This window comes from Coturnix japonica, chromosome 2, assembly GCF_001577835.2.
Source record: "Coturnix japonica isolate 7356 chromosome 2, Coturnix japonica 2.1, whole genome shotgun sequence".
Classification (NCBI taxonomy): Eukaryota; Metazoa; Chordata; class Aves; order Galliformes; family Phasianidae; genus Coturnix; species Coturnix japonica.
The window spans coordinates 16,423,077-16,450,136 of record NC_029517.1 but is presented as its reverse complement, the minus strand read 5'-3'; the positions used below and the strand labels follow the sequence as shown (position 1 = coordinate 16,450,136).

General features: G+C 40.4%; 1 protein-coding gene across 2 annotated transcripts in view; it reads right to left on the bottom strand.

Moving 5' to 3' along the window:
• Positions 1-18,214, bottom strand: part of NEBL (nebulette) — a 234,205-nt gene extending 215,991 nt beyond the window's left edge. Inside the window, exons 1-2 of one of the 2 annotated variants that reach the window (XM_032443071.1) lie at positions 17,895-18,214; positions 16,947-17,041 (exon numbers count right to left, since the gene is read on the bottom strand). In XM_032443071.1, the coding sequence (XP_032298962.1) occupies positions 16,947-17,041; positions 17,895-17,963 (164 nt within the window). In that variant the 5' untranslated portion in view covers positions 17,964-18,214. The remainder of the gene's footprint in view (positions 1-16,946; positions 17,042-17,894) is intronic. The other variant, XM_015853339.1, reaches the window with a different exon arrangement.
• Between the last annotated feature and the right edge of the window lie 8,846 nt (positions 18,215-27,060).

The window sequence follows — 27,060 nt, the reverse complement described above, 5'->3', positions numbered from 1 at the left end:
ATAAGATCTAGGAAAAACACACAGAAGATTATGAAACAAATAGAGACCTCAGAGTGAGGAGATAAATCACTGACTTGGAGTTAGCAAATTAATTTTTTATGGAAGATTGTAGAAAGGGTTTCCACACACTCAATGAGCATTAATCAAATTATTCTGAAGGAGTAGAAGTAAGCTGTAAAAAAAATATTGACTTTAAGTGTAAATGGAGAACAAGAGTTGACTGACAACCAAACAATTCTTTTTCATGTTAAATGGAGACATAAATACTTTGAAATCCAAGACCTTAATGTTTTTTACATTAATGATATGAATAACAAGAGTCTGAAGAAAGTAGGGATACAATCTCCCAGAGCTTCATGCACAGTGAGGTAACTGAACACAAAAATGAAAAAATAAAATGGAGGTCTTGAATTTTTTCCTCTCCCACACATTTGCTTAAGTACCTATGAAGTACTAAGCATAAGAATACGATGAGTTGGTAGGAGTTCCAGAAAAGTGAGGCCATTGGTTCTGACAGTTAAGCATGGATAACCGCTATAAATCAGCTCCCACACACAGGACAAGTCTCATTTCATGAGAAGTAACTCTCAGAGTTAGCACACAGAGATGGAGTCAACACAACTAACAATGAATAGAAGTCTGTTTGCTCTATAAGTAAGTAAGATTTCAGTTCATCTGACTCAACATGCTTACTTCTTCACTGACTACAAAGACGGACAACCAGAACAACCATTTCAGCTCATGCACATTGGCATGGGATGCGTTGGAGGTAGATGAGATAAATGCCACCCACGGCTTTCCAATAAAGGGATGTGACAGTATCAGAACAACTGTAAGAGCTTACAAGCATCTGAAAGCAGAAAGCTAACAGAGCCGTGTGAATGCCACTTTAAAAATACCAGTTATTCTCTCTGGATTTTCATGTTGCATACAGGAAAAAATTCTAAAGATTCACAATAGTTTTTCTGAGTTTCACAGGATCCTGAGTGACATTATTTCACAGTCAAAGTGTAGCACAGATACTAGGCAGAGAGGCAAAACTATACTTTTTACATCGTATAACACCAACTTGTTTGGCCTGTCACAAAGAATCTACATACCTGGCCTAAGAACTACTTACATGATCTAAATTGAATAACACAACATATCTGCTTTAAAATATATATGGAGCAGCAGAATGAATTCAGGCCTCATCAAATGTTTTGTTTTGTTTTTTAATGAATTTCCTAATTTTTTTTTTTTTTTTTCTCATGGGGTTTGGTCTGTGTTTAGGACTCCGAGATTTTGAATAACACTCCATCTGTCTTGGTGGTGCTTGCTTAATTTTTGCTTTCACAGATAAGTTACAGAAAAAGCATGCTCATGTTGGAAAATTTTCAGTTTCTGAATTCTTCTGCAATATACTGCAGAGGATGTAAACAGAAATCTTGAATCCTGCTTGTAAAGAAACGAAAGACCTCAACCATTCCAAGAAACCTTAAAATGCATTAATTACAAATACTTAAACGTATGCAACAGTCAACACTTCTCTAGATACTTCCGTTAGCTGTCAAAAATATATATTAACTTAAATCAAACTTCATGACATTTAATCTCTAACATACTTCTCTCTCCAGGAAACTGAATCTAACACTATGTAAAATGAACCACAAGCTCCTCTCTATCCTACAGCTTGTTCCTGTTATAAATGCAAGTCTTACATTATAAACTACCACATTGGAATTGCAGTCCTGTGAAAGTAAATGGCCACAAGTTCAGTTTTCAGACTCACCTAGAAACCACAGTGTTTGAAGGTAGAAAGTCAAGATTATCTAAAACTAAAACAGAACAATGTACAGCAATTTACAAATGTTATGTAAGTTACATAACAGATCAACCAGTACAAAGACACTTATTGTAAGATACATCGTGAAGATAGAGGTTATTAGAAACATTCAGCTGAAATTGGCACCCACACTGTGTACTTGCTCTCCTTACAACATATCTAGTTTTAAGGATATTGTAGATATAGTATCATAAATCAACAGATCTGTTTCCGTAACATGTTACTAAGCAACTGTAACCAAGAACTTCTGTAACTGAGATTAAAATTCCAAGGTAACAGGAATCACATACAACATCACATTTAATAGTCAAAGAAAGATAAACATGCTCATAATAAAAGAAAAACATCCGTTTATGGCTTTGAACTAGCTTACATACATAGAAAAGGTAAACCTGCGTGTACCAGTTGGAGGCACATCCCCCATACAATGAACTGTGCAAAGATCTATCAATCCCAGTATATTTTTCAGGAAAAAAAAAAAAAAAAAACTCTTCAAACAAGTTTCATTATTTGCCATTTCCATTTCATTCTTCTACTTAATGCTACCCAGACTATACAGAAATCTAGACTACTTTCAATAATGTATTATTACTAACACTTTTAAGAAATTTCACTCTAATAATAATACAGTAATTAACTATTTGCTGAATTTAGAACACAAAAGCACTTTTTCTAATCACAAATACACTCAAGTAAAAGCCTTTTTCTAATAACTTACAGGATTTCATATGCTGCACCCTATCATTCCAACACACAGATATTGGCTAGGCAGTATCAGGTAATGTAAGGAAACTCTAGTTCAGACAGAATACAATAGAAAAACCCAGAAGCAAAAGAAGTTAAAAGCTGTGAAAACTTTCTTCCATTGTCAGTGCTGATTTTATAGAGTTTCAAAGTTCCAGTTACCTGCGCTCATTCTGAATGCGACTACGTATTTTAGAAGGCAACCCAAAGCCAATGGAGGAAGACCTATTTCCCAATGCACTACTCTTCCCTCAGTGAAAGGTCTTTCTCTGCTTTAGATGTTTTCTGTTCTTATGGAAAATTTTCCTTGAAGGAATTTGTTCCTTACTCAGTTCGGTTTCCAGGAACTCAAGGCTACCACAAATCCTTTTTGCTCCAATAAATAAAACAGAACATGGGGCAATTGGCACAATCTGTAACATTTTTCTAACATGAAGAAAAATGACTTTATTTTGAGGGTGACATACCAGTGGAGCAGGCTGCCAAGAGAGGTTGCAAAGTCTTCTCTAGAGATTTGCAAAACTCATCTGGACACTTTCCTGTGCAACCTGCTTTAGGAGAGGATTAGACTAGGTCATCTCCAGAGGTCCCTTCCAACCCCCTATGATTATATGATGTCCACATCCGACTTCTTTGACAAATTCTTCCTTTACATAGACGTGCATCTTTGCAAACAATCTCTTTTCCTTTAAACTTAAAAAAAAAAAAAAAAAAAAAATTGCATATACACACCACCTGCTGAGAAGAAGATGAGAGAATAAACATGTAACAGACACATTAATCACGTTGCTTAATGTGCTCCTGACTGGCTCTCAGCTACCATAGCAAGGCAAATCATTTAACGACCTATGTAGATGGAACAGAAAGGGAAATCTGCCAGCATTAAGTAAAAAAAAGCTTAAAGGTTAGGACTGGATGTTTTAAACGTTTAAGGAACATATAATACATGCAGAACCCTTTCTACTCTGAATTCTCATGCAGAAACATCATCACCTGTACTCCAGCCTTCCTGGAATGTCACTTTTCTGCCTCTCCTCATTTCAGTTTCATCTAGAGTGTCCTTTAATGTGCTCCTGCCCTGTGCCATTGCTACTGCGTAGTAAGTACTTCTCTCACCAATGCTTCACATATTTGTCTTACAGAAATGGCTGCTAGTCTAAATAATTCATATCAGCTAAAATAAAACTGCATTCTCCACTATCCTAGTGTGTACAACTATTTGTAAGGTCAATAAAAGCTTCTCTGCTTACAGTAAGAAAGAAATCAAACTATAACAAGATAATCCACTGAGAATAACTTTCCCTCTGGGACAACGATGCCAAATTCAAAGTACAACAGGCAGTATTTCTTAACATCTTGTACTGAGAAAACAGAATTTTGAGTAAGTAAAGACCTATTCCAATTACTTTTCAGAGACATTATCTACACTATCACTTACCCGTGATAGGAAATGCTTAAGAGACAAGCAACAGTTCTAGTAGTCAGCTATCTAGAAAGCACCTTCAACTATCCTCTTCAAAACAATGTCCTGAAAGACTAGTACCATATTATAGTCACAAGGTATTTTTCAGTATTTAATCCTGCCAACCTTCCTTTAATTCTCTACATTTAGGACAAGGTTGTTCCAGTCAATTGTCTTCCCCTTCACTGGTCAATCCTTGAAATGGTGCTCCAGGACATGAAGAATTCCACTTCTCCACCAGGGACATGTATTCTTTCATAAGGTTTTTCCCATTAGCTCTGTGTAACTAAACCCTCTGGGTATGAGGATCCACAAAGACAAGGCATTAACCAAACAGATGAAGTAATTGGTGAGTGTGCTCTTCAAGTACTTTACTTTTAAAGATAGTGCAGGTGCCTTTCTGACTTTGCTGGATCTTTTCCCTTCTGTTTTGGTTTTTTTTTTTTCATTTTGTTTTGATTTACATCAACAGTAGAAGTATTTTTTTCTTTTTGCCCATCTTTATTGCGAGTTCAAAACAGCTAGGATGAATTCCCATGCATCAACAGAACTGTTTATGAAGGTCTACCTAGCACATGCTTCATAAAGATAGTGGCATATGGAAAATCTTTCCAGCTCAGATGCCTATTTCTAACAGTACCCACTGGTTTCATATACAGTGCATTCCACATTCTAAAGGTGTGATTGTGCTGTCCCTATTCAAAAATAACCCCATCACTTCCTTGAGAAAATTGATGGCTGCCTATGTTTAGAAGTCTGAATGCCAATGCTTTCCCAGTTCTTGCCCATCTACTCTTTAATTTACTGCAACCAAAACAAATGACTTTTTTAGTATACTTTTTCTATAGAAGGAAATGGTGGCTTGAAATCTTTCTATGATTCGTATTGCTTTAAGGAAGGTACCAAGTTATTCTTTTTCTTTTATTTTACTTTGGAAAAATAACTTTTGAAAATTAATATCAGCTTTCTTGCAACTAACAATGAAACAGGACAAATCTGCAAAAGACTGCAAGGAATGTATGCACTGAAATGGCCTACATAATTCTTTCCAGAATTAACATTTTTCAAATAATAATCTATCTTACAGTCCAGTATACCTTTTCACTACAATAAACAAAGGATGAATAAACAATACTTAGTTTGTTAAGCACGCAGAGGCTCTTTCAAGTCTAAAATCAAAAAGCCAAAAAGTATCTGGTTCAGGTGAAAGTAGGCCCACATACAGCTGCATACAGGCCTTACTGTCTTTCTTCTTCATTGTAAATATGAGACAGTTGCTCCTGGCAACATAATACAAATTGACATTACTATGCATTTCCAGTAAGAAAAGGCAGCTATTCAAGTAAGACTGTCCCTTCTCCAAAAGATTTCCTTCAAATAAGATTTAAGTACAAAAACAGAACCATCATTCACGGGACATGAAATACATTTGCTTGTTTTTTTAATTTGAACAAAGTTTAAAGATACTGATAGTATATTAGTATATTTTATAGTATATTATGTAATTGTGTATTAATTATACATAGTTACAGAAGACATCAAGCTCCAAAGGGAGTCCTCTGATTTACAAATCTAAATTTATTTGCATAACATCAAGACCAAAATCTCCAGCTATCACTACCCACTATCAGTTTCAGATCTTGAACTAAAAACCTTTCAAAACAATCCTACAGTGAACAAACCCAGTGAAGTTAAGGAATCCAACTGAAAATAACTTAATTCTATGTTTAGAAGAAGATAAACCTGAATATACTGAGATACTGTCCTTGTGAATATTGTAACAGTCTTGGGATTGTTTGGAGTCAATTATATTCTATCTTATGAGTTTGCTTCCAAGGATAATACTCAACATACTTTTAGATTCTCCTTCCAACATGTTAAGTGGACTCAATAGTCCTGAAAAAAGCATATTTTATCTCCTTCCACATTTATAGACTGTTTAACAGTGCCTATAACAGGACAAGGAACAACAGTTTTAAACTGAAAATTTTAACTGGATATAAGGAAGAAATTTTTCATGACAAGGGTGGTGACACAATGTAAGAGGTTGTCCAGAGAAGGTGTAGATGTCTTGTTACAGGAAATGTTGAAAAACAGGTTGGATGGGTCTTTGAACAACCTAGTCTAGCAAAATGTGTCCCCACCCATATCAGGGGTGTGGACTAGATGATCCTTCAGGTTCTTTCCAACACAAACCATTCTATGACTCTATGGTTTGTAAACTGTCACCATAACACTAAATGTAACGTACAACTATAACAAAATTATCATAAATAACACACAATATTTTACTTTTTTAATTTGAAAAAATGGTAAAATTCATCTAAGCAAAATAAGACCAACTGACAAAGCTAAATACTTTGACCTTCAAATCAAATGTTCTACCACCACTATAAAACCAAGAGAGTTTAATACAGCATGAGATGTTAGCTACTGTTAGCTGCACCTACTAATATCACTTATACCAGCTATGAAGCAGTGCCTTATTGTAACAAATATTCTGAAAACACATATCAAAAGACCAAGACATTTACAGTTGAGATCCAGGATGTATACAAACAATGCACATGGAAAATACGAGGGAGACATCTGTCTCACATCAAGGACAGTGGTCACAGCACATCAAGAGTTGAATTAGTCACACCTGAAGTATGCAACGGAGAAGAGAAACCCATCAGAGTGAGAAGCTGAACAACCAAGTGACTTTGAAAACATACAATGAAAAATGGCAGAAAGAGGCTGATCTGCTAACCCAAAAAAGTCTGTGTCTACAGTATAACAGAAAGGATAGTATTGAGCGTGCATGAAAAAGGAGTTGCCATTCCCCTCAGGGTGGAATAAATAATTAGAGAAAAATAATCATTTTTACCCTATTTCCTTCAAATTTTAAAAACATGTCATAGTCCTTTGCATCTGTACCCAGGCTGACAAGCTTAAATTTTCCCTTTGTTAACGTACCCCATGTACAGTGTTATTCTGCATAGGAGACATATAATCTGTCATTTCCTTTTGGGCAGTAAGAGATTCCTGCTGCTGACTCAAATGAGGCTTGAAACAGCAGTAGCTTGATCATGAAAGTTAAGCATTTAATCAGTTCAAGGAATGTATACCACATGGAAAACTTGATCAGCTTCTGTTAGACTTCAGGATCTCCTTCCAAACTTCCTGAAGTGACAAGCACAGAAATCCCTATTTATAAATAATTTCTAAGTTTTCTAAAAACATTCATTGGTACTGAAGAAATGCAGGAGTCAATAAAACCAGATATGCTACATTTAAATATATACCTTAAAATAATTACATGGCTATGCTGAGCTGTTCATAATTGATAAATGCAAAATCTAAGTTATTACTACACAGAACATCCATCTTTATCTCACCTAAAAAAAAAAAAAAAAAAAGGGGGGATGTCCAATACATTCCTACCTGTATTAAACTGTCAGAAAAACTTATCACAACTTTTCTTATGAATTTCTAACTTCATAATACTTTAAAAACATCTTAAGTTCCTCAAAGAAGGACCAAATCTTCAGTACCTGCAATGCCAATAAACTAAATCAGATAGCTATCTACCCAGCACGACAGTACCCCACTCCTAATGGAAGTGTGGAGTGGTGGAAAATGTGACCATTTCAGAGATTTGAGTTTGCTATTGCTAAGCTGAAAATCTCAAACATTTTTAATAAATTAATTATCTTCTCCATCTCTGTATTGTTGATTTCCTTGCATGCACACATACTTGTTTCTTTTTGTGTTAGCAGACACATCAGCACTGTTAAGTTTCCTTTAATATCTTCACTCTTGTTCATTAGGTCTGTCAATCCCTTTCAAATATTTCAGGGAATGATTTTATTCTAAATATATCTTAGGATACTTTTCTTCCAGTCAAATTTACCCTTCCCCCATTTACTCCTGACAATTTTGTGATAATGCCACAAAGTTATCAGCATAACTGTTGTAACAAACTTCATCTGCTTTCTGGTAGCATGACAAAATCACATCAACTACCTTTTTTTTTTTTTTTTCTTCTCTAATTTTATAGCAAAAATTTTAAAATATACCAACACAATAGGCCATTCAGCAATGGATTTTGCACTAAGCTTCTTCAAATGGGCATTCCTTCCCTTTTCCCCTCACATCAGTATCACTTCTACACTGCTCTTCAAACACTAACATCAACAGTAGCACTAGCACCACTGCATCAAACACATGATCAGGAGAGTCCTTTTAGTTAGGTTCTTTAACACAGAGACTGCAGCCAAGCCCACATCAACACATAAAGCATAGTGCCGTTGTAATGGTCTCCTGGCCAGTCACTGGTTAAGCACCTTTGCTGCTAGAAATTCACTTGTTGATCCCTTTTCTTTCTCTATGCCCTGACAAATCCACTCTTGCATTCACACATGCACATAAATATTGTCATACAGCACATGAACACCTTATTTACTGGGTTGAACACATGGCCCTTGACACCGCTCTGCAGGAACAGTTCACATATTTTATTTAAATAAAGCAACATCAGTGCTGTTTGGTGTATGCTGGGTTTTTTCCTTTTTATTTTTTTTCTTTTTTAGCTGAGGCAGATGATCTCACTTCAGCACTTCCCCCCTCTGTGAAGCATAGTTATTTCATCTTAATTAATCTAAAAGCAGTATCTTACTGTTTTAATCTTTCCCAAAATATTTCTATTTATAGTATTCTCATGCTGGAAGGAATTGTATTATGAGCACTGTATTCTTCCAGAATAAAACTGAAACAAAACAAAATGAAAACAGCTATTATCATTTAGTTTGCCAAGTTCAAAAATATATATATTATACATATATATATATATATATATATATATATATATATACATATATATATATATCTGAGGTATAATGTAACTCAATTAAAAATGTAGTACAAATTTATTTTTAAATATGCGATATTGGCATTACACCAATACACCTGCATGAAACACACTGCCACTTCAAGAGGCAGAACACAATGGATTACCTCCAAACATTTGCATTCCTAAAGAAAAAGAATAGCACATAAATCTTTGGAAACTGTGAGGCAAGATCTTAAAGGAAGGAAATTTACACAGCTTCTACACAGTCTTACATTTTATAATGCTCTTTGGAAGGTGCCTCTGCATCCCCCAGAAAAGCTTTCGTAATATATGCTTAAACAGTTACTGGCCAAACTACAATTACTTTTTCGTCTCTAAAAATAAGCTGCCCCAGTTCTCTCCCAACTGTGACATTGATGGCATATTTTTAAGTCCTCCTCCCTTAAGATATTACGGGATCAACTACAGTCATACAATTCTACTGCAACTGAGAACAAAAGGATTTGGGGGAGTGGAGAAGGAAGAGGCAGGTGGAGGAGGAAATACCAGAGATGAAACATTTTGCACTGCTCATCATTCAGACTCTTCCTCCTGGTACAAATAAAAGTTACAGAGGTAACAAACCCATTCTCTTCAGCCTCCATAACAACAAAGCAAAAGAAAACAGCATGCGTGATTCTGATACACTCTCAACTCTAACATCAAGAGAGGAGAAATGGTCTAATTTGTGAATGAAGAAAGAAAATTACCTGTGTTTTCCTGTCTTTTCAATAAGTTGCTTTGAGAGATCATATGATTACCTGCAGAATGAGCCAGTTGATTTCATTTCTATGTGTACAGACCAGTTATTCAACAACTACTTCAGCCACCTCTCCCCATTGTTAAGGAACCTAATCATGACATAACTCAACTCTGTGCAACTTCTACAATACCTAAATTTGGCAAAACTTCTGTAAGCTCTCCACAATGCTCAAATTATACAAATAACATGAACTGGCCCTCAGTCATGATTGTAAGTTATCTGGATAATCATGCTACTCCAGTGATACTGTATATAAACATCTAAACCTGTTCATTGACACTGAGCTGGTTGGCACAATTTTGTCATTCTGTATTGACATCGCCTACTCTGAAAATTCAACATGACATGAAAGGTTGGAACACACACATTTTTCTTCAAGCTTTACAAAGGAAATAGCCTGTCACAGCAGCATCTTTACTTATGACCATCAACGGTAGGACCAGAGGGAATGGTTTCAAGCTATAGCAGGGGAGATTCACGCTGGACATTAGGAGGTATTACTTCTCAGAAAGGGTGGTCAGGCACTGGAATGGACTGCCCAGGGAGGTGGTGGTGTCACCAACCCTGGGGGTGTTCAAGGAAAGACTGGATGTTGTGTTGAGGGATATGGTTTAGTGGGAGCTATTAGCAATAGGTGAACGGTTAGACTGGATGATCTTTTAGGTCTTTTCCAACCTTGGCAATTCTATTATTCTAATATTAACAAACTAACACAGAATTTCAAATTGAGAAAAACAAAAATAAATTTAAGTTCTTTAGCAAATATGACAGGAAATTATATGGCTAAGAGAGTTTCTCCAAACAGCTAAATCACAAAACTGTTAACAAAACACACCATCAAGATTTCACAGGCTTGCTACAACCAGTTATTACCCTCCGCAAAGCTCAAACTGTGCAGTGTAAATAAATGAATTATTTGGAATCACAAAATTTAATCTATTGCCCTTGTTGCATCGCCTAAATATTTTACTAAATACAACTGAAACTAACTTCACTGATCTTTAGACAGGTTTCAAAAGAAGTTATACCTATTTTTAAAAATTATGTTGAGATTGAAGAGTGGTTAGAATACCAGCAAGCGAAGACAAACACAATTAATGAAGCCATCTAGCTACAGCATCCCAAGAATAATCATACTTTATCTTGTGACTATTGGTACTGAAGAGATGCCTATACTCTCGCTAGGAAAAATTACCCGCAGTCTGTGGTGACCAACGACCACACAAATTAAAATCATGTATTTACATGAGCCAAGACATAGATCGCAATAGAACAGAGCAAGGATTTCTATAAGCGTGTCATACTAATATCTTTGAATATCATGTTTATTGTAATTTTACACAAAAATAAAATGTATAATATTCACTTACACGTTTTGTATTTATTTGCCCTAGCAGCGTCCTAAGTAACACTGAAATATTACCATCTCTTTGAAGCTATTACACTAACTGGCAGAATTCCAAACACAGGCCCTATGCTCACATAAGGTACTAGACACTACAGTCGCAGTCTCTGAATTCACCCACTCTAACAGAAAAAAAACGTAGCTCATCTCCCTCCGGGCAGTTTTTCTACTCCATTTGCACCAGCAGGGAAGCAGACTGGTTGCAGCTAAGCTGTTAGCACTCCACTATGCTTTCCAAAGCCTGCAACAATCTGAACCAAGTAAGCACACAGAGCTCCCTCCCTGCCCAACTACCAGCATCTGCACACGAGGTGTTGTGTACAGATCTTGTTCAAACACACAGCCAGGACACAACCAGCTGAACATGTTAAAATGGAACTTGCAAAATTATTTGCATCCCTTTACTGAGATACAGTCACAGGGATCAAAACACTGCCCAACTCTTCCCATACCTGAGTGTCAGGGGTGATTATGTTTTAGTGATTCCTCTGCAACCATCAGTCTCATGCACAGCATTCAGCAACTCACCAGCTGTTCTTGCATGCCTTGTTAAGGCAATGTAAACACAAACATCAAACATCTTTCTAAAACTCAAATAAATTTTGCCTAAGAAGCTCCTTCAGATCTCTTAGCAAGAAGACTTGGCTTCTTATCCTATCCTCCTTTCCATTACTCAATACTATCAAGTACTAATTTGGACTTAATGCTCAGTTAACTGTCAGATATCACAGATGCAAAATATTGTGTTTGCTCCACAGGAGTGCCTGTAGCTGTTCCTCATATTCCTGTTCCTGCATAAATATTAGCAATTATTAAATTCACTCAATTTTATTTACTTTCTTTCTATGCAGAATTCAACACTTGATCTAGCACTTCATGAATAGGCAGAGAAAAAGAACTTCATTCACTCATTGCTGCTCACTGACAGAAAGGAAGGCTACACAGAGGTGCACACTGGGCCCAATACTATTCTGTATTTTCAGCTGGTGATGTGGAAATTAAGATTGCACTTATTAAGTTCACAATGTGTTTACTGGCTCTCCAGTGGGAAGGCTGATAGGTAGATAGGATGGGACTGTAAGTACATTAGAGAACAGAAGTAGAATATAAAATGAATTTAACAAATTGTGGAAACAGCCTAGGGGGAAAAAAAAAAAATTGAAGACTTAGTCGAATCAGAATGAAGTAGAAGATCCCCTGCTTAACCAAGAATATTTAACTGCTCAGATAATGGATAACAAGCGCTGAGGCAGCAGTTCTGCATAGAAAGATAAAAACATAGCCCACAGTAATCTGAATATGACTTAAACAAACAACAAATAATAAGGAAGTGGTGAAGACTATACTCGCTGTGCAGGGTCTTCAGAGAAAACAATGGGCACACTTTTCTACCAGTTGTGGTAACACTCCACTGAGTGCTACAATTCAGGTGAGATACATGGAAATTTCAGAGATAACTAAAAGCAGATAAACAAGAATGAACAGAAAATACAATCTGTGAGAAAAGAGAGCTGCTTAAAGACTATATGACTGACAGGAGACATGAAAGATGTTTCCAAATACAGGAGTTTGTTCTTCACAGGATGCTGAACCAGAAATAACATACTTAAACTACACATTTGGCTCTGACTTAAGTTGCTTGTCTAATAGTTCTGTTATTTGTTCATTTTATACTGCATCCTAAGACAAAAATATTTGATACACAAAATTGATAGTGATAAAGTGTAAATCTTTGCCTCCTAAGAAGATTTACATGGGAATTTTCGAGTTCTTTTTTTTCATAAGAATGACCTTTGGGATTGGTCTATATAATAGCTTGTTTTTTAACAAGCTAATAATCTGAGACAGCTGAAAAGCTCAAAAAGAGAAGATTCTTTTTTAAAACATGACTGGCAGTAAGGATAATCATAGCATAAAACAATCTGCTTCCTAGAGCCAAAATCAGTGCTATCCTTCTAAACTGATGTTCAGTAACAATTGACAATAGAGAATTTTAAAAATAAAATTTAAAAAATCTGTTTATTTTTTGCATTCTTTCCTGTAAATCTTAGGAGTGACTTCAACATATTTTACGAGGATTATTCTTGCTACTTCTTACCCAACTATTTTCTTCCTGTCACATTTAAATTGAGAAATAATCATCCACTTAAATCAATGCTGAAAAATAAGATAATGCTAACTAATTTCACCATGAATCATATCATCACGTACCTGCTCACCTTTTAAAGCTTCCTGACTGCTAGAAAGCTCTTGCATGTTTCACAGCTAAGATGAAACTCCAGTTCTGAAGTTCCTCTTTAAGGGCAATGGATTCCATCTAATCACCAGCAACTGCATCCACTTCCAACCTATTTGACTGCCCAAAAGGTTGTACCCTGTTTTTATCATTTCCAAGCTGCTATAGAAGAGCTGACAGTTTTCATCTTCTCCCTATCATACTTTAAAACATGAAGTTTGACTGCATTTGTAGATTCTATCCGTAGTACAATTCTTCAAACATCACAGTATTTTGAACATATTTGTGTACCTATTTCCTACTGGCATGAGTTAAATAAAAAAATAAACCTGGAAAAAAATTAAGCGATGATGAGTTTTTCTTCATGTCAATAATCCATGCTAAGACTGATGGTAGTAGATTTAAATTTCAAAGTTAAGCAATCATTCCATATGGTAACTGTCATAAATAAAAAACTTGAATGAAGCTACCCCATTGTGTGGGTGATTAGCAAAATTTTAGACACCAACCATTTCAGAAGGATTTATTCCAATAGTTAGGCTGTCTGCCTTTGGCAAGAGAGTATATCAGGTCTGCAGAAGCTTTCTGTTTTGCAGAAATTAAAAATTACATCTCTGTTGGATGTGTTCAGACATGCAGGGAGTCTGTTTCCATCAGCAGGTATAGCTAACATGGAGAGCACGTTCCAAAAATATCCATTTCAGCTTCTACATTTCACATAGAAAAAACAGACTTCTGTTTTGGTCTACTGAATCTGTCAAAAACCAAAGTATTTACATGAATATTTGTAAGAATAAGTTACCATGTAACCAACTTATGTGAGTCAATCACTTAACAAGCTTGAGAACTAATACACAGACAGTCGCTAAAATGCCATTCATTTCCTAACATCAGTTTGGTGATCTGCAGTTGAAGAAAATCAGCTCTGAGTTGACAAGAAGAAAAATATTTCTTTTTTTTTTTTCTTTGCCATTTCCATATATATTAAACAAGTATTTAATATGCTCAGTCTGCAGGTGTTGAAGTATAGTAAGGGCTCCCATTTGCATTAAAGATACATTTCCTTACCAAGACTTTGCATGACCCAAAAGCAACTTTGTCTTAAAATACATTCAATATATTATCTAACTCTTGAGCTAACAAATAGATACAGGAATGCAGATACATGCTTTCCAACTGGTCCTTATACAAAGCTAGCCACAGCTTCCAAACACATTAAATAATTTAGTGGTAATGCTCTCCTATTCAAATTAGTGCATACTTTTTCACTTTCATCTACAAATTACATTCTCATTGACGGATGGCCTCAATAAACAGTCTAAGAGTAATTGTTCATTGTCAAATGCTTGTAGGTGTTTGTGTGAGTAAATTTGCATTCTTTTCTTCACTGATTTTCTGATCAAGCAATATTTAACATAAAAATGGATTTGCCTCATACTAATGAACCCTGGATAAGGCGCATCATAATTGAAAATACTATAATGGCATCTGCTTTGCAAATAAGGAAGTTTTGAGATGCAAGAGTACTGTGTCAAAATATCGTAATTTAAATAAATTGTGTATTCAAAACACAGCTTTGCCTAGACAATATATTCCTACTTCGAATCATATTAGATTTCATTGAAAACATGAATTGCACATTGGTCTTCCATAAGTCATTCCACAGGAGTCCTATAATATTTAAATTATTTGTTTAAAGTATGTCAAAAACAAACAAACACCCTTATTTACACAAAGTATAAATTGTTTATATATGTATATGTAGAAATACATAATTTTTTTCTCTGATTTAATAAACTTCTTTTTTGTGGTTTTACATTGTTTCTTCCTGTTTCATACACCATGTTTAAGGGACATTGCAAATGTAGGGATTTGTAGTACAAAACTTATTAAAGGGACTAATAGGAAGAACAGCAGTTAAACAGTATGCAACAGATCCATCATCCTTACTCCCCCTCATTTATGAATAGAAAGAGATACCATGCAACATAACTACATAAACGAAAAACTCTCCTGCAACAGAAATGAAATAAACACAGCATGGAAACTCCAACACACAGCATGAAGTCAGCTTTCTAAAAACTGTTATCAAGCGTAAAAGAAGGAACGGTCAAGCAGTCAAAGTGTCACCACTAAGATTTAACACCAAAAAGTTAGGTAAAAGGCATCAGAATCATCGCAACTTTAACCACTGTAAATTATATAAGCTTGTACTGAAACCTCAACTCAAATGCTACCAAAAGTAGACCCCACCTGGAGTCAGGCTTTAGGTCAGGCTCAACTTCTAGCATGCCACTCATTGAAGCACAAGTCTTCCTTCTCAGAAACCTTCCCTACAGCATGTTAGACAGCCAGCTGGCCACACCTGATTAGGAGAGGTCTGATGTCACTCCCCTACACTGCAGAGCACTTCAAGGAAAGCTAGAATGTGTGCAACTGCACATGCTCCTAAAGCAACTTAAGTACAACTACGCACACTGAAACAGGTGTTTCAAGTTTCAGCACCACAACATTTTTTGCAACAAAACTCACATTTCAGACAAATAGGCCTTGCCTGGCTTCAAGTTGAGCCTGGAAGAAATGAGTATATACTGTAGAACTATTCCACAAAGGCCAGCCATGGCCTGTCTACTTCAACACAAAACAAACATTTTAAGAGGATTCTAAGAAAATATGACTTTAAAATAAATAAATAAATAAAATGTACCTATAGTTTATACTTCCTTTCTCTCTTAATACATATATGCATATTTAAGCAAGTAAAGATAAATACAATGGCAATATATGAGTACCATTTGAAATAATACCACAGTCAAATCTGGTTCAAAATTCTTTAGAAATATCCTTTTAACAAAACCCATTGTAAGTGTTGCTGAAGATGAAAACATACTGAAACACACGTAGCAAATCTTAGGAGCATAGTACAAAGAGCAAGAGCACCTTTGATATGTGTGTATGTGTTGTCAAAAGTCTCTTCTGTAGTACCTGCGAGCCAAGCATCAAAGCACTCTTCAAAACCCAAATAACAACATCTTGGAATGGAATACCACATGATTATACTCCACAACTGAAATTAATCCATTTTCTATATCAAAAATCTAAGAGATTAGCGCAATGTAAGAGAATAGCACAAAGCACCAGAAGCAGAGATTTTGTGAATATCTTAGTAGTCTGAGATATGTGAACAACACAACAGTTTGAAATATAAGTTGCCACAGTCTGCCACCATTGCTTCTGGTAAACTACACAACAGAGAAGGGCTTCACTTTCTTATTACAAAATCCTGATCAGGTCCATAACCCTTAACAGAGAGCTGCATAATGGATAACTGTAACCCAGCAGGTCAATAATGAATGTAATAGGAGTCAGCACCAGATCCAGACTTTTCTTGAAGGAAAGGACCTGTATCCTGATATCCTGATAGTAAAACATTGCCCAAACACATCATAATCAAACACCTTCATCTTCTGCCACCTGAATGCAAGAATACTCCATCTGAAAAGATACAAACTGCTCTGGACTGCACTGCTCTATCCTAGATTAAGTTTTTACAGCACTATATACCTATTCTACAACATCCATAGTCAGGCTTTCCTTTCATGTGCATTTCTGCAAGACTTGATATTTACAATACTCACGCATTGCAATAAGGTTTCTTTTCATATCCTTTGTAGTTATTCATGTTCAGAGCCATTTTGCAAACTTCACAGTGGAAACATCCTTTATGCCAATACTGTAAAGAAATGTAAAGTAGCATTACTTACAATGCCGATGTTTTGAAAGCTTTTTTATGGTACAGGACATGTAAAAACACAGTTATACGCCAATATTTTTGGCCACGCGTCATAGATTTCTGTAAACTACATCAAAGGAATCACTTTCATACAAAATTGAAGGAGCTTCTGAAACACCCTCAGAAATGCAAATTCTCTGCTGAAGTGAATACCAAGCACGGTGACCTTGCCAGAATTGTTTTAAAGATAACCAAAGCAGGAGTTGGACATTTTGCTCTAGTTAAAAGGAGAAGAAACCCGAGATGCGATGAGTGGCTCTTCGGTACACACAAGAGAAACTACGTTCAGTGCATAAGACGGCGTTTCCCTCCAGTAGCTCCCACCACCTTCCCCTCTCGGGGACGGTGCCTGGGCACAGTGCCACAACCCGGAGCGCTATCTGCCAAGCGGACACGACAGGGCCGGGGGTCGGGGCGCTGCCGCCGCACCCAGGTGCGCTGCCCCCGAAGCACCGTTGCGTAAGCGGCTACCGAAGCCTTGACTCGGGGAAGGCGCCCCCAGCCCAACGAACGGGCTGCGCAGCCAACTTCTGCCCTCGGGAAGCGTCCCGGGCAGCCGCTGCCGCCGGGCCCCGTTCTACAGCCGGGCGGCCGCGGCGCAGCTCGGGGCGAGCCCTGCGTCAGCGCGGTGACACGGCGACCGCCGCCCGCCCTGCGCTGATGAGCGGCAGCGGGGCCGAAGAGCGGCAGCCCCCGGTGCGTTGCGGTGCGGGCCACCTGCCGCCAAGCTCCCCGCACGCCTCGCCCCCGACCCGCCCGCCCTCCTTCCCTCCCTCCGCCGCCGCAGCAGCACCTTGTCCAGGCAGTTGACTTTCTCGGTGGGATAGACCACTTTCCCACAGCGGGCGCACTGGGGGTTCATGGTGCGGCTCCTCCCGAGCTGGGGCTCCCTGCGGCCGGGGATGCTGCGCGGCGGGCGGGCTGCACGGGGCTGCGGGCGGCCGATGGAGCATCCCCTGCCCGCGCGGGGACGCCGGGGCTCCTCAGCGGCTGCCGGCGGGCGAAGAGGTCATCGGCGGCGGCTGGGGAGGAAGCGACGCTCCAGCTGACTGCGGCTCGGCAGCATGTGTGAGTGGGCGGGCGGGGAGCCGCTGCCAGTCGCCCCCGCCCGCTCGCCGCCCCGCATCCACCCGCCCCCGCCGCCTCCGTGTGCCTGCGCGCTCGGCTCTCCGCGCCGCCGGCGGAGTGACTCACGCCGAGCCCCGCGCGGGCAGCGGCCGCGAGCCAAGCCCACGAGGGCGCCGAGATGCGGCCCGCAGAGATAAAGGAGGGGGGGGAAAGAAAGGAGGACGAGCCCTACACCGCAGCCAGCCCGGGCGGGGGTGGCGAGATGGGGGATGCTCCTGCGGCGGGGGGCGGCCGCACCTGTCCTGGGCCCGACGGGAGTAACGCTGAGATGGCAGCACGTCGTCTCCGTGGAAGGAAGGAAAGCCAGAGCACCGCTCCGGAGCCCGGGCGCTCTCAGAAATTAGGCCCGAGGCCTGGGGATAGAGCTTGGCGTGATGTGGGATGGAAAAGTGGTTTCAGGAGGAAGAAAAGAGATGTTTAATTCCCGAAAAGGCAGAATGACACTGAACGCATCAAAACTTCGAGGGGAAGAAAGGGGGCTGTCCTCAGTCAGGTCTCAGTGAAATTGTTCCAGCAAAGCTTCTTCACCTGGGAGCTGTGGGAGACCCACCTAGAGGGACTTGCAATAGGAATATCACAATCTAAATGAGGTTTTCACTTGCAGACCTATTGCTCCCATCAGTGCAGAGAGGAACATGCATGCATTCTCTGCTCTTTGTGTTTCGATGACTTTAAGGGCTCAGTTCTGCTGCCAAGCTGTGGCTGTGTCATCAGACGCACCGGTCCCATGAGAGGCTCCAATGTGCATCTCCAAATCTCTGCAGGAGTGGTAAATTCAGCTCCTCAGAGGAGGTTTTTGCCATTCATTTTTGATTGGCTCATTAGTGCTGTAGGTACAGCAAGAAGCTGTGCCTTTTTCCTTAGCTATGGACCTCTTTAACTACCTGGAACACAAACCACACCATAAGTCAATACAGCGCAGCCTTTTCTGATGCAAGGGAAGTTTTTTTACATTTCAGTAGCGCAGAGCTTTCTGTGCCTAACAGCAAGGACAAATTCTGCACATAGTTGAATGTTATTAAGTAATCAGAATGCAGTCAGCTCAACTGGAATATTTGGCAATCATTCTTCCTTGGCAACCCAACTTCTATGCACTGACTGGTTGAAGGCGTGGGGAGACTGATTTAATTGAAATTAATAATATATGTGATTAAATGAGAAATACCTAATCAGGCTTTAAATATTAAATGACTGAAGTTATAATGCTTCTTCTGCCTCATCGAAACATAAACACCTGGCACCCAATGAAACTCATAACACTGAGATGCTAGCTGTGATGCAAGCAACAGGAAAGCAGATTTGCAGGCAGTCCAGTAAATGTTTATTGTCTGCTCTGGCTCTCAGTGCAGTAGAAAACAGAGAAACTGCTGACCGGCCAGGTTTCCCTTCCTGCAGCCTGCAGTCTGGTCCATTTCACAGCCATCGCTACAATTTGCAGATTTCAAAAGTCATTAATCAGATTTTTTTTATGTTTTGATTCCAGATTTCTGATCTGGAGCATAAGATTTGTCTTCTCAGATGATAGCTTGATAATTTATCATAAACACTTGGAGACCAATTTGCCCTCAGTTTATTAGTACGTGTAAGTTACTTGATAGAAATGGGAGTATATGTACCCTGTAGTGCAGAGGCAGCAAGTCCCTTCTTCTGCTGCTTCTGTGCTGTGCAGATTGCCTTGCTCTTTCTGCTGGGCAGTCTGACTGGAGGTGGATAATGGCTTTTATTCAAGGAACTGTAAATGCCAGACATCTGCATATGTTAGTGAAAGAAACCTGAATACATGGTAACTCTGTGTGTGCTGCAGGAGCCGTCATTTATGCAACTATTTAAGATCACAGCTGTGTTGTGTTTTGCCCCATGCCTGTAATAGGAAGTGGGATGGAGACCCAGCTAAGTTAATCTCAGAAAGAGAGCACTGGATGTTATTTATAAGGAAAATACATATTTCCTGTCATTTATGGGTAAAAGAGATCCATAGCTCACTAGAAATAACTAGAGGAACTATTGAGCACATAAGGGCAAAGACCATATTCTCTAGCTACACAGCTGTTGCCACAAGCATAGAGACTAGTAGAAGGTAGACCTCTAATTAGAGTCAAGAGTTAATTCCCAGCTTGTACATATTGGCAAGTTATGAGTTGCATCCCAAGATGAAACAGGTGGTGGAGTCACCATCCCTGGAGATGTTCAAGAAGTATGTAGATGTGATGCTGAGGGACATGGCTATTTTGCTTCAGGGAAATAATTTGACATATTTTCTTGTTGTTTTTTTTTTCCTATCGGATATGTTCTTTTTAAAGTTATAAAGGTGAGATCACTACCAAGTTACGGTAATGAATTCAAAGTACTGCCTTACTACTGCGACCAGCTCATAAAGTTCATGTGCAAGTTCCAGCAGATAACAGATATTGTATCATGTTTAAGTGAAAGGATGATCTCATGGTTAAGGCACTGCATGGAGAATTGCAGATGAAGCCTCTGAGCCATACTGCAATACAGATAAATTATGCTGAAAGAGGTTTTGTGAATTTTTGTGTCTGCCCTTAATTGTGTAGGGACGGAAAGCATTAAACCAGTATTGGTTGGCACAGGAGTTGCCAGTCGATTTTTGACCCTTCCTGTCTGAGCTTACATTTAACTACATAAAAGAAGGAACTGCATAGTTACATTTCAAATAGGAACAATGCAATTTTAATGTGACCTTGTTTAGAGCTACCCAGGGTGCTGCTGGAGAAATGAGCTTTCAAATTCTCTGCTGTGAAAGAGTAATTCATACTTTTCATATGCAAGGGTCAGCGAGAGCCTATTTTCAACTTCAGCTAGAGAAAAGCTAAAGCCAAAAGTGAATGTTTTCCAATCAAAACTGAACTAAAGCCAGCATGGTTAGATTTCATAATTTTCTGTAATATGATCCAAACAACAATCTGCAGTGGAATCTTAAACACTCATTCCCAGAATTAGCCAATGTTTAGCTACTCAGATTAATCTAATTGAGTAAGGGAACACTACAATGAATGTGGACGATCAATTGCTAGCAGTGTTTTCTGTTCTTAGTCTCCTTTCTTCACTTAAATGCATGCAAACTGAGTAATGCAACCTGCAACAGCCATGTGCTGAACAGATATATGAAAAAGCAATAGTCAGGAGTCAGCATGACAGCAGAATTGTCTAAAAGAAGAGACTTTTATTCCCTTAATGTTAAAGGTGCCACAGAGGTTTCTATCATTTTATGCAAGGTGTCAAGGTTTCCTCTTGTCACGGTTTGAACTAAAAATCCACCTGCGTCCGTGACAGGGGGCCCGTAGGCCCCCGGAGGGGCCCTAGCCGGGGAAAGGGAAAAAAGTTAATTAAGGACAAGAAAAACAGCAGGCAAGATCTAAGGGGCCACATTATTTACTAAAAATACCTATATCGGAAAATTTACAGGATAACAACAATATAATACAATATAATTGAAATTGGGAGCTAACGGATATGCAAGCAAAATGGAAGAGGAGACCTGGAGTTTCCCCCGGTAACCGGAGAGGCCCTACTGTGAATTCTAGGCGAAACGGGACTGAAGCCTGCCACCACACACCATCCCCTGGAAACGCCCAGAGACGTCGGAAAGACGTTCAGTTCTGTTTTCTGCGACAGAGTTACTATAGAGTCCAGGTCCCTCGCGTGACCCCTATCGTGTTTTTCCTTGGGAGATGTAAGTCTTCTTTCTGATAAGTTTGGGCAGATTGCAGTAAAAATTATTTCCATGGCTTTATATGATGTTATGAGGTGTTGTGAATACTGATAGCAAAAAATACAAAAAATTATTAAACCAATGACATTCCAAACCCCTTATTACTACATCATTAACATTATATTTTATACAATACATACACACATCACATATGTATTAATTGTGAATAATTCAAGCAACCCATTATTTTTTTCTGCCAACAATCTATTATTTTAATTCTGCAAACAAAATCGCCTAATGTTTTTGAGAAAACAAAACTCTATAACCTAACCTCTCATTTTATTTAATTTGAGAAAAAATGGCAAACTGGCCCAGAAAAAGGAAAACATTGTCCAGCGGTAAGAGGGGAAAGGGCAGCGCTAAGTAGGGCGTCCCCCACATCATAGGTGCACTCAAATCCTTTCCACACCCCGCCACGCACAGCAGATTCCCTTTTGGACTTATAACTCTTCTTTCATGTTTTGTGCTCCTACACATGCCATGGCCAGTGGCCCCAGGATTATAGAGGTTGCCAGATCGGAAAAGTTGCTTTAACCAAGAACTGCGCCCCTAAATTAAGGGGTAAATTTATAAGAAAAAAGTTGTTTTTTCCCCTTTAAGCAAAATTAATGGCCCACTTCTAATTCCTTAAGTCCTAATACCTAATTGAACTATCTGTCCCTTACCAATTGGGAAATATTTTGCTTGAACGCTTTTTCTTTTACCTATTATATCTACAAGAAAAATTCATGTTGGCATGCACCCCTCCCCCCTAACATTTCACAAAAATTTCCCTTGTGGTTACACCAATTTGGGGAACATATCCCATTTTTTTTTTTTGGGGTTCCCATCAACCCAGCCCACCACCCCGTGCCCCACCCTAGGTTTTCCCTGGGCAAAGAACCCAGTTACCCACGCCCCGCCCCGGGGAGAGAGGGGGTTTGCCCTTTTCACAGAACCGGGCCCTTGGAAAAGGGACCAAACCTGGTCCCTTTTTCCCCAATAACGGCTGCTTTTATGGTGTAGCTACCAGGAAACCTTTATTCTCCTTCCCAACGGTAACGTTTTAAGGGGGAAGCCTGGGGATATTGGGTTGACAGGACCAATTACCGATTACCCTAAAGATCCTCGTGTTGACTAACCCAAGGTGGCTTTTCTGCTAAATGGTTCTCCGTGACCAGTTTTTAATATGTTCCCGCCAACCCCATTGCCCTTTTTCCACACCATAGGTTTTTTTCCAAAACAACCCCTTGGAATTGCGTTTCAACTCTTACCAAGAAGCCTGGTTGCATGATAGGGGAATATGGTAAATCCACCTCGATGGCCAAATGAATTTTTTGGCGCCAAGTTTTTGGGTTACAAGGGGAATTTTTTAAAATGGGGTCCCCATTATTCTTTTGAGTTTCCAAGATTTCTTTTTCTGGGAGTCCCATGTGGCCCAGAAAAATGCCAGGAATTTTTGGGCTTTTTGTCCCAAAACGCCTAATATTGTTGTCGGCGGTAGCCAATGGGGGATGGGGGCCCGGTATGTTCGGGGACGAGGCCACCGCAAGTTGATGGTTGGCCTTTCCCACCCACTGGTGAAGTTACATTAACGCTTAACCCCCATTGGGGCGGAAGATTACGTGTGGCCAAGGGTTGATTAATAATTCAAACTTTGCCAATGCCCCTTCTCCAATAAAATTTTTATACTTTTGCCCAAATTCTCCCCCCCTTTCCCCCAAATAGGTTGTCCAAATCCCCTCATGGGGCCTTGTTTAATTAATGGGCGCCCATGTTTTTGCAACCAATTGCCATGCCAATAACTTTGAGCAATAGCGGTCCAATACGTTAAAGTCCACCCCCTCGGGTCCTCTGGCGCCACTTATATGTTGCCCATTCCCTTCCTTTGATTTGAACCACTTGAGTTCCAGGGGCCAGCCCCGGGGGGGAGCAGGAGAACCACCCCCCTTTTAGGTCCTGGCCCCGCAAAAAGGTGCACCTATTGAGCCCGGACAGGACGAGTTGAGCTGCCAACCCTTCCAATTTTTTTTTGGCGGCAAAAGCTTCCGGGACTTCAAACCCTGATGGTTACAATTTTTATGTTCTTCTAGGTAGGCCTTGACTTTTTAGGCAACATAGAGCCCGATCTAAACCCATTTGGGGGGGCGCACCCTTTACAACAAATACGTTCATTTTTATTCGGCAGCAATGTCTTTTCAGAGCCACCAAAAAAACAGGGGGTTTCAGGCCAGCCGCAAAACAGGTGTTATTACTCCTTTCGGGTTGGGCACCAAAATTTCAATCCATCTTCCCACTGTTGGGCAACAACCCCCGAAAACCCCCCAGGAATTAAAGGCATTTTTGGGCCCCCCACCCCCGCCCAATCCATGGACATGAGTTAAATCAAAGGATAGAAAGGCATTTGGGGCCACCCCTCTGCCCGGGCCCCCGTTTTCCACCCAATCATTTTTCTTTTAAAAGCCAGCCCTGAAACCAGCCCTTTTATACCCTCGTGCCGACGATTTGACCTTTGGAAGTTCCTGCCCCTTTAGCCCTTTTTTCCCGCTGCCCTCTTGGCAACTTTTCAGTCGTGGGGCTTTGGGGGGTCATACCAAGGGGCAGGCTTTTTCCCATTGCTGGCCGGGGTTGGCTTCCCCTTAACAATACCGCCAAGGACACGAAGGTGAGGCACACCAGGGTCCATACCGTAAGAGGTTCTCATTGATTCCGTCTGGTGAACAGGGCAAATTTCTGTTTTCCGTTTTCCCATGGTAAGCGTCCATTGTTATGGGGTGGTGCCTCTTAGCACCCCGTTTGGAATACCCTCTTCTGTTAAGGTGGTGTTTCAATTTTTTTTAACCTCTCCCAGGCCAAGTCCCCATTTGACTCACCTTCTAGAATTCCCGGCAGGACGGCCTGAAGCTTTTCCCCCAAATTCGAGCTGCGGGTTGAGTAATTAATGAAATCCCAACCCCCTTACTCGCCCAAGTAGGGGCCATCCAAAGTAGCATGAATTGGGTGAGGGAAGCTGCTGGTTGCCTTTTTAAACATTCCCCAGTTTTTTATTGAAACTTGGGGGCAAGCGGAAGGTGGCTCCAGCAGAAAGCTGGAAAAAAAACACATCCTTCCCAAAAAATCCCTTGTCCAAAAGAGCCCCCAAAGCGCCGCGAACCGCCCCTCCACTACACCGGGCTAAGAAATCTCCCCCGTTCTCCCAAAGTCGGAGGTGTTAGCCCGGCTCCGCTCAGACCCCCTTTTTAATATGGCTTCGACTCCCCCCAAAAATCCTGAGGGGTCGGCGCCTCGGGGTCTCTGCCCCTGGAAGGGCACCTCCTTGGGCCACAAAACTCCCAGTTGGGGCACCTTTCTTGCCCTCCAAAGCAGCAGTGTTAAGAGGAATGTTTCTGTCCACCCATCCCTGTCCGCCGTCCGTACTGGGGCGCCGCCAAAACCACGGGGCCAACCGGGGCTATTTTCTTGTTTTTAAATTTCTGCTCAAAAAAGCCACTGCCCTTTGCTTTGCTCAGGGAACCCCATTTGGAGAAATTTATTCCTTTCCCTTCCCCGTGGGTTTTACCGTGAATAGGAGAAGGGGGCTCACTAAATGTTGGCTTGTAGGTTTGGGGAACTATTTTGGGCATTCTCCAAAAGCCGGCACTAAACTTCCCCAGAAAAGAATTGAGGTCCCTCTGTTTTTATTTGTGGCGGAGAACATAGCAGTCGAATTTTGTTCCATTCACAAATCTGCTGCGATGTTGACGACGTCCATCTGGCGCATTTTAATTTACGCCTTAAGAACTGGGGATTTCCTGGCCAGGCCCCCCTCACCTGGGGCTTGCGCTTTTTAAATGGCAATAAAACCAGGGCCTTTTGCAAAAAAAAGGAAAAAAAATTTTTTGGATTATTCTGTTTTTCCCCCCTTTTTTCCTTGGGGGAAACCAGCCTCTGGCTTGGGCTGGTATGCCCCCACCCTCCAACAATGTCATTCCAATAATTACTGGCAAGTGACTCCAAGGACAGCCATTAACCCCCCTTGGTTTGTACCCCAGAACAAGGCTTTGGATCAAAATCCATGGCCAAAAATTTGTTTGGGGCTTGTGCCTTACTACCCCTGGGGGTATCACCCCGGTTGTCAGGTAACACTGGAATAACCTCTCCCAGGTAAAAGGGCAAACTGGGGTTGGCCCTACCCATTTTTGGGCCAAGCCCCAAAATGGGGAATTTGGCCAAAGAAGCATTAAGCAATATTCAATGCGTAGCAAATACCCAAACTAAGCTTTTCCCTTTTGGGAAACCCCCTCGCGCGCCAAAAAAAAAATTTTTGCCCAATGCTGGGGAATTTTCCTAGGCCAAATGTTTCTTGGGGTACCAGGGCAAGACCAAAGCCTTAATGGAGTGTACTTCAATTGCAGGCCCCAACGGTAATTCTACCACGTCAGCGCCTCCATTCCGCTTCCGACTGGTTTTACCCGCCACTGGGCCAATATGGGGGCTTGTTAAAAAGGCGAGTTGCGTTTTTTTGCCCCCTAATGTTCACTCCCCTGATTTGTCTTAATGGGGACGAATTAATGCTTTTTGAATGGGGGGAGCAATTTTTGGAAGTCCCTTATTGGGGGTGGCGGGTTAGCTGCGGGTCCTGGGAACCAACCTTTTGGGTGCAATTGGGTACCCTCTTGGTCCTTTTTAACGCCATTGGGAGGCCAACCCCCGCAACTAGCAAAGAAAAGGATCATCTGACAGACCAGGTAAAGTTGAACCAGGGCTTGGGGGCTTTAAACCCCACGGCACCAATTTGTGTTTTTACAGCCAAGGCTATCCCCAAAAGGCCGGCCATACGGATTTTACCCCCTTGGGATCGCTTGAAATATCCCAATCCTAAAGGTTAATCGATTCGCAGTATACCATGGAGCCCTCTGGAACCCAGTCACCAATTAGGGGTGACCAATTCCGCTCAGTTTTTTTAACGCAGTGAAGGCTTATTTCGGCCCTCCAACCAATAGGTCCAATTCTTGGGAACCCCCAAGTCCTCCATGGATATAGAAATTGGGGGTTGTTTTCCTTGGATGACTTGAAGGGCAATTAGGGTTGCCATTTCGTGCACCAGTGGTCCACCAAAGGCTATTATATTTCTGTGGGT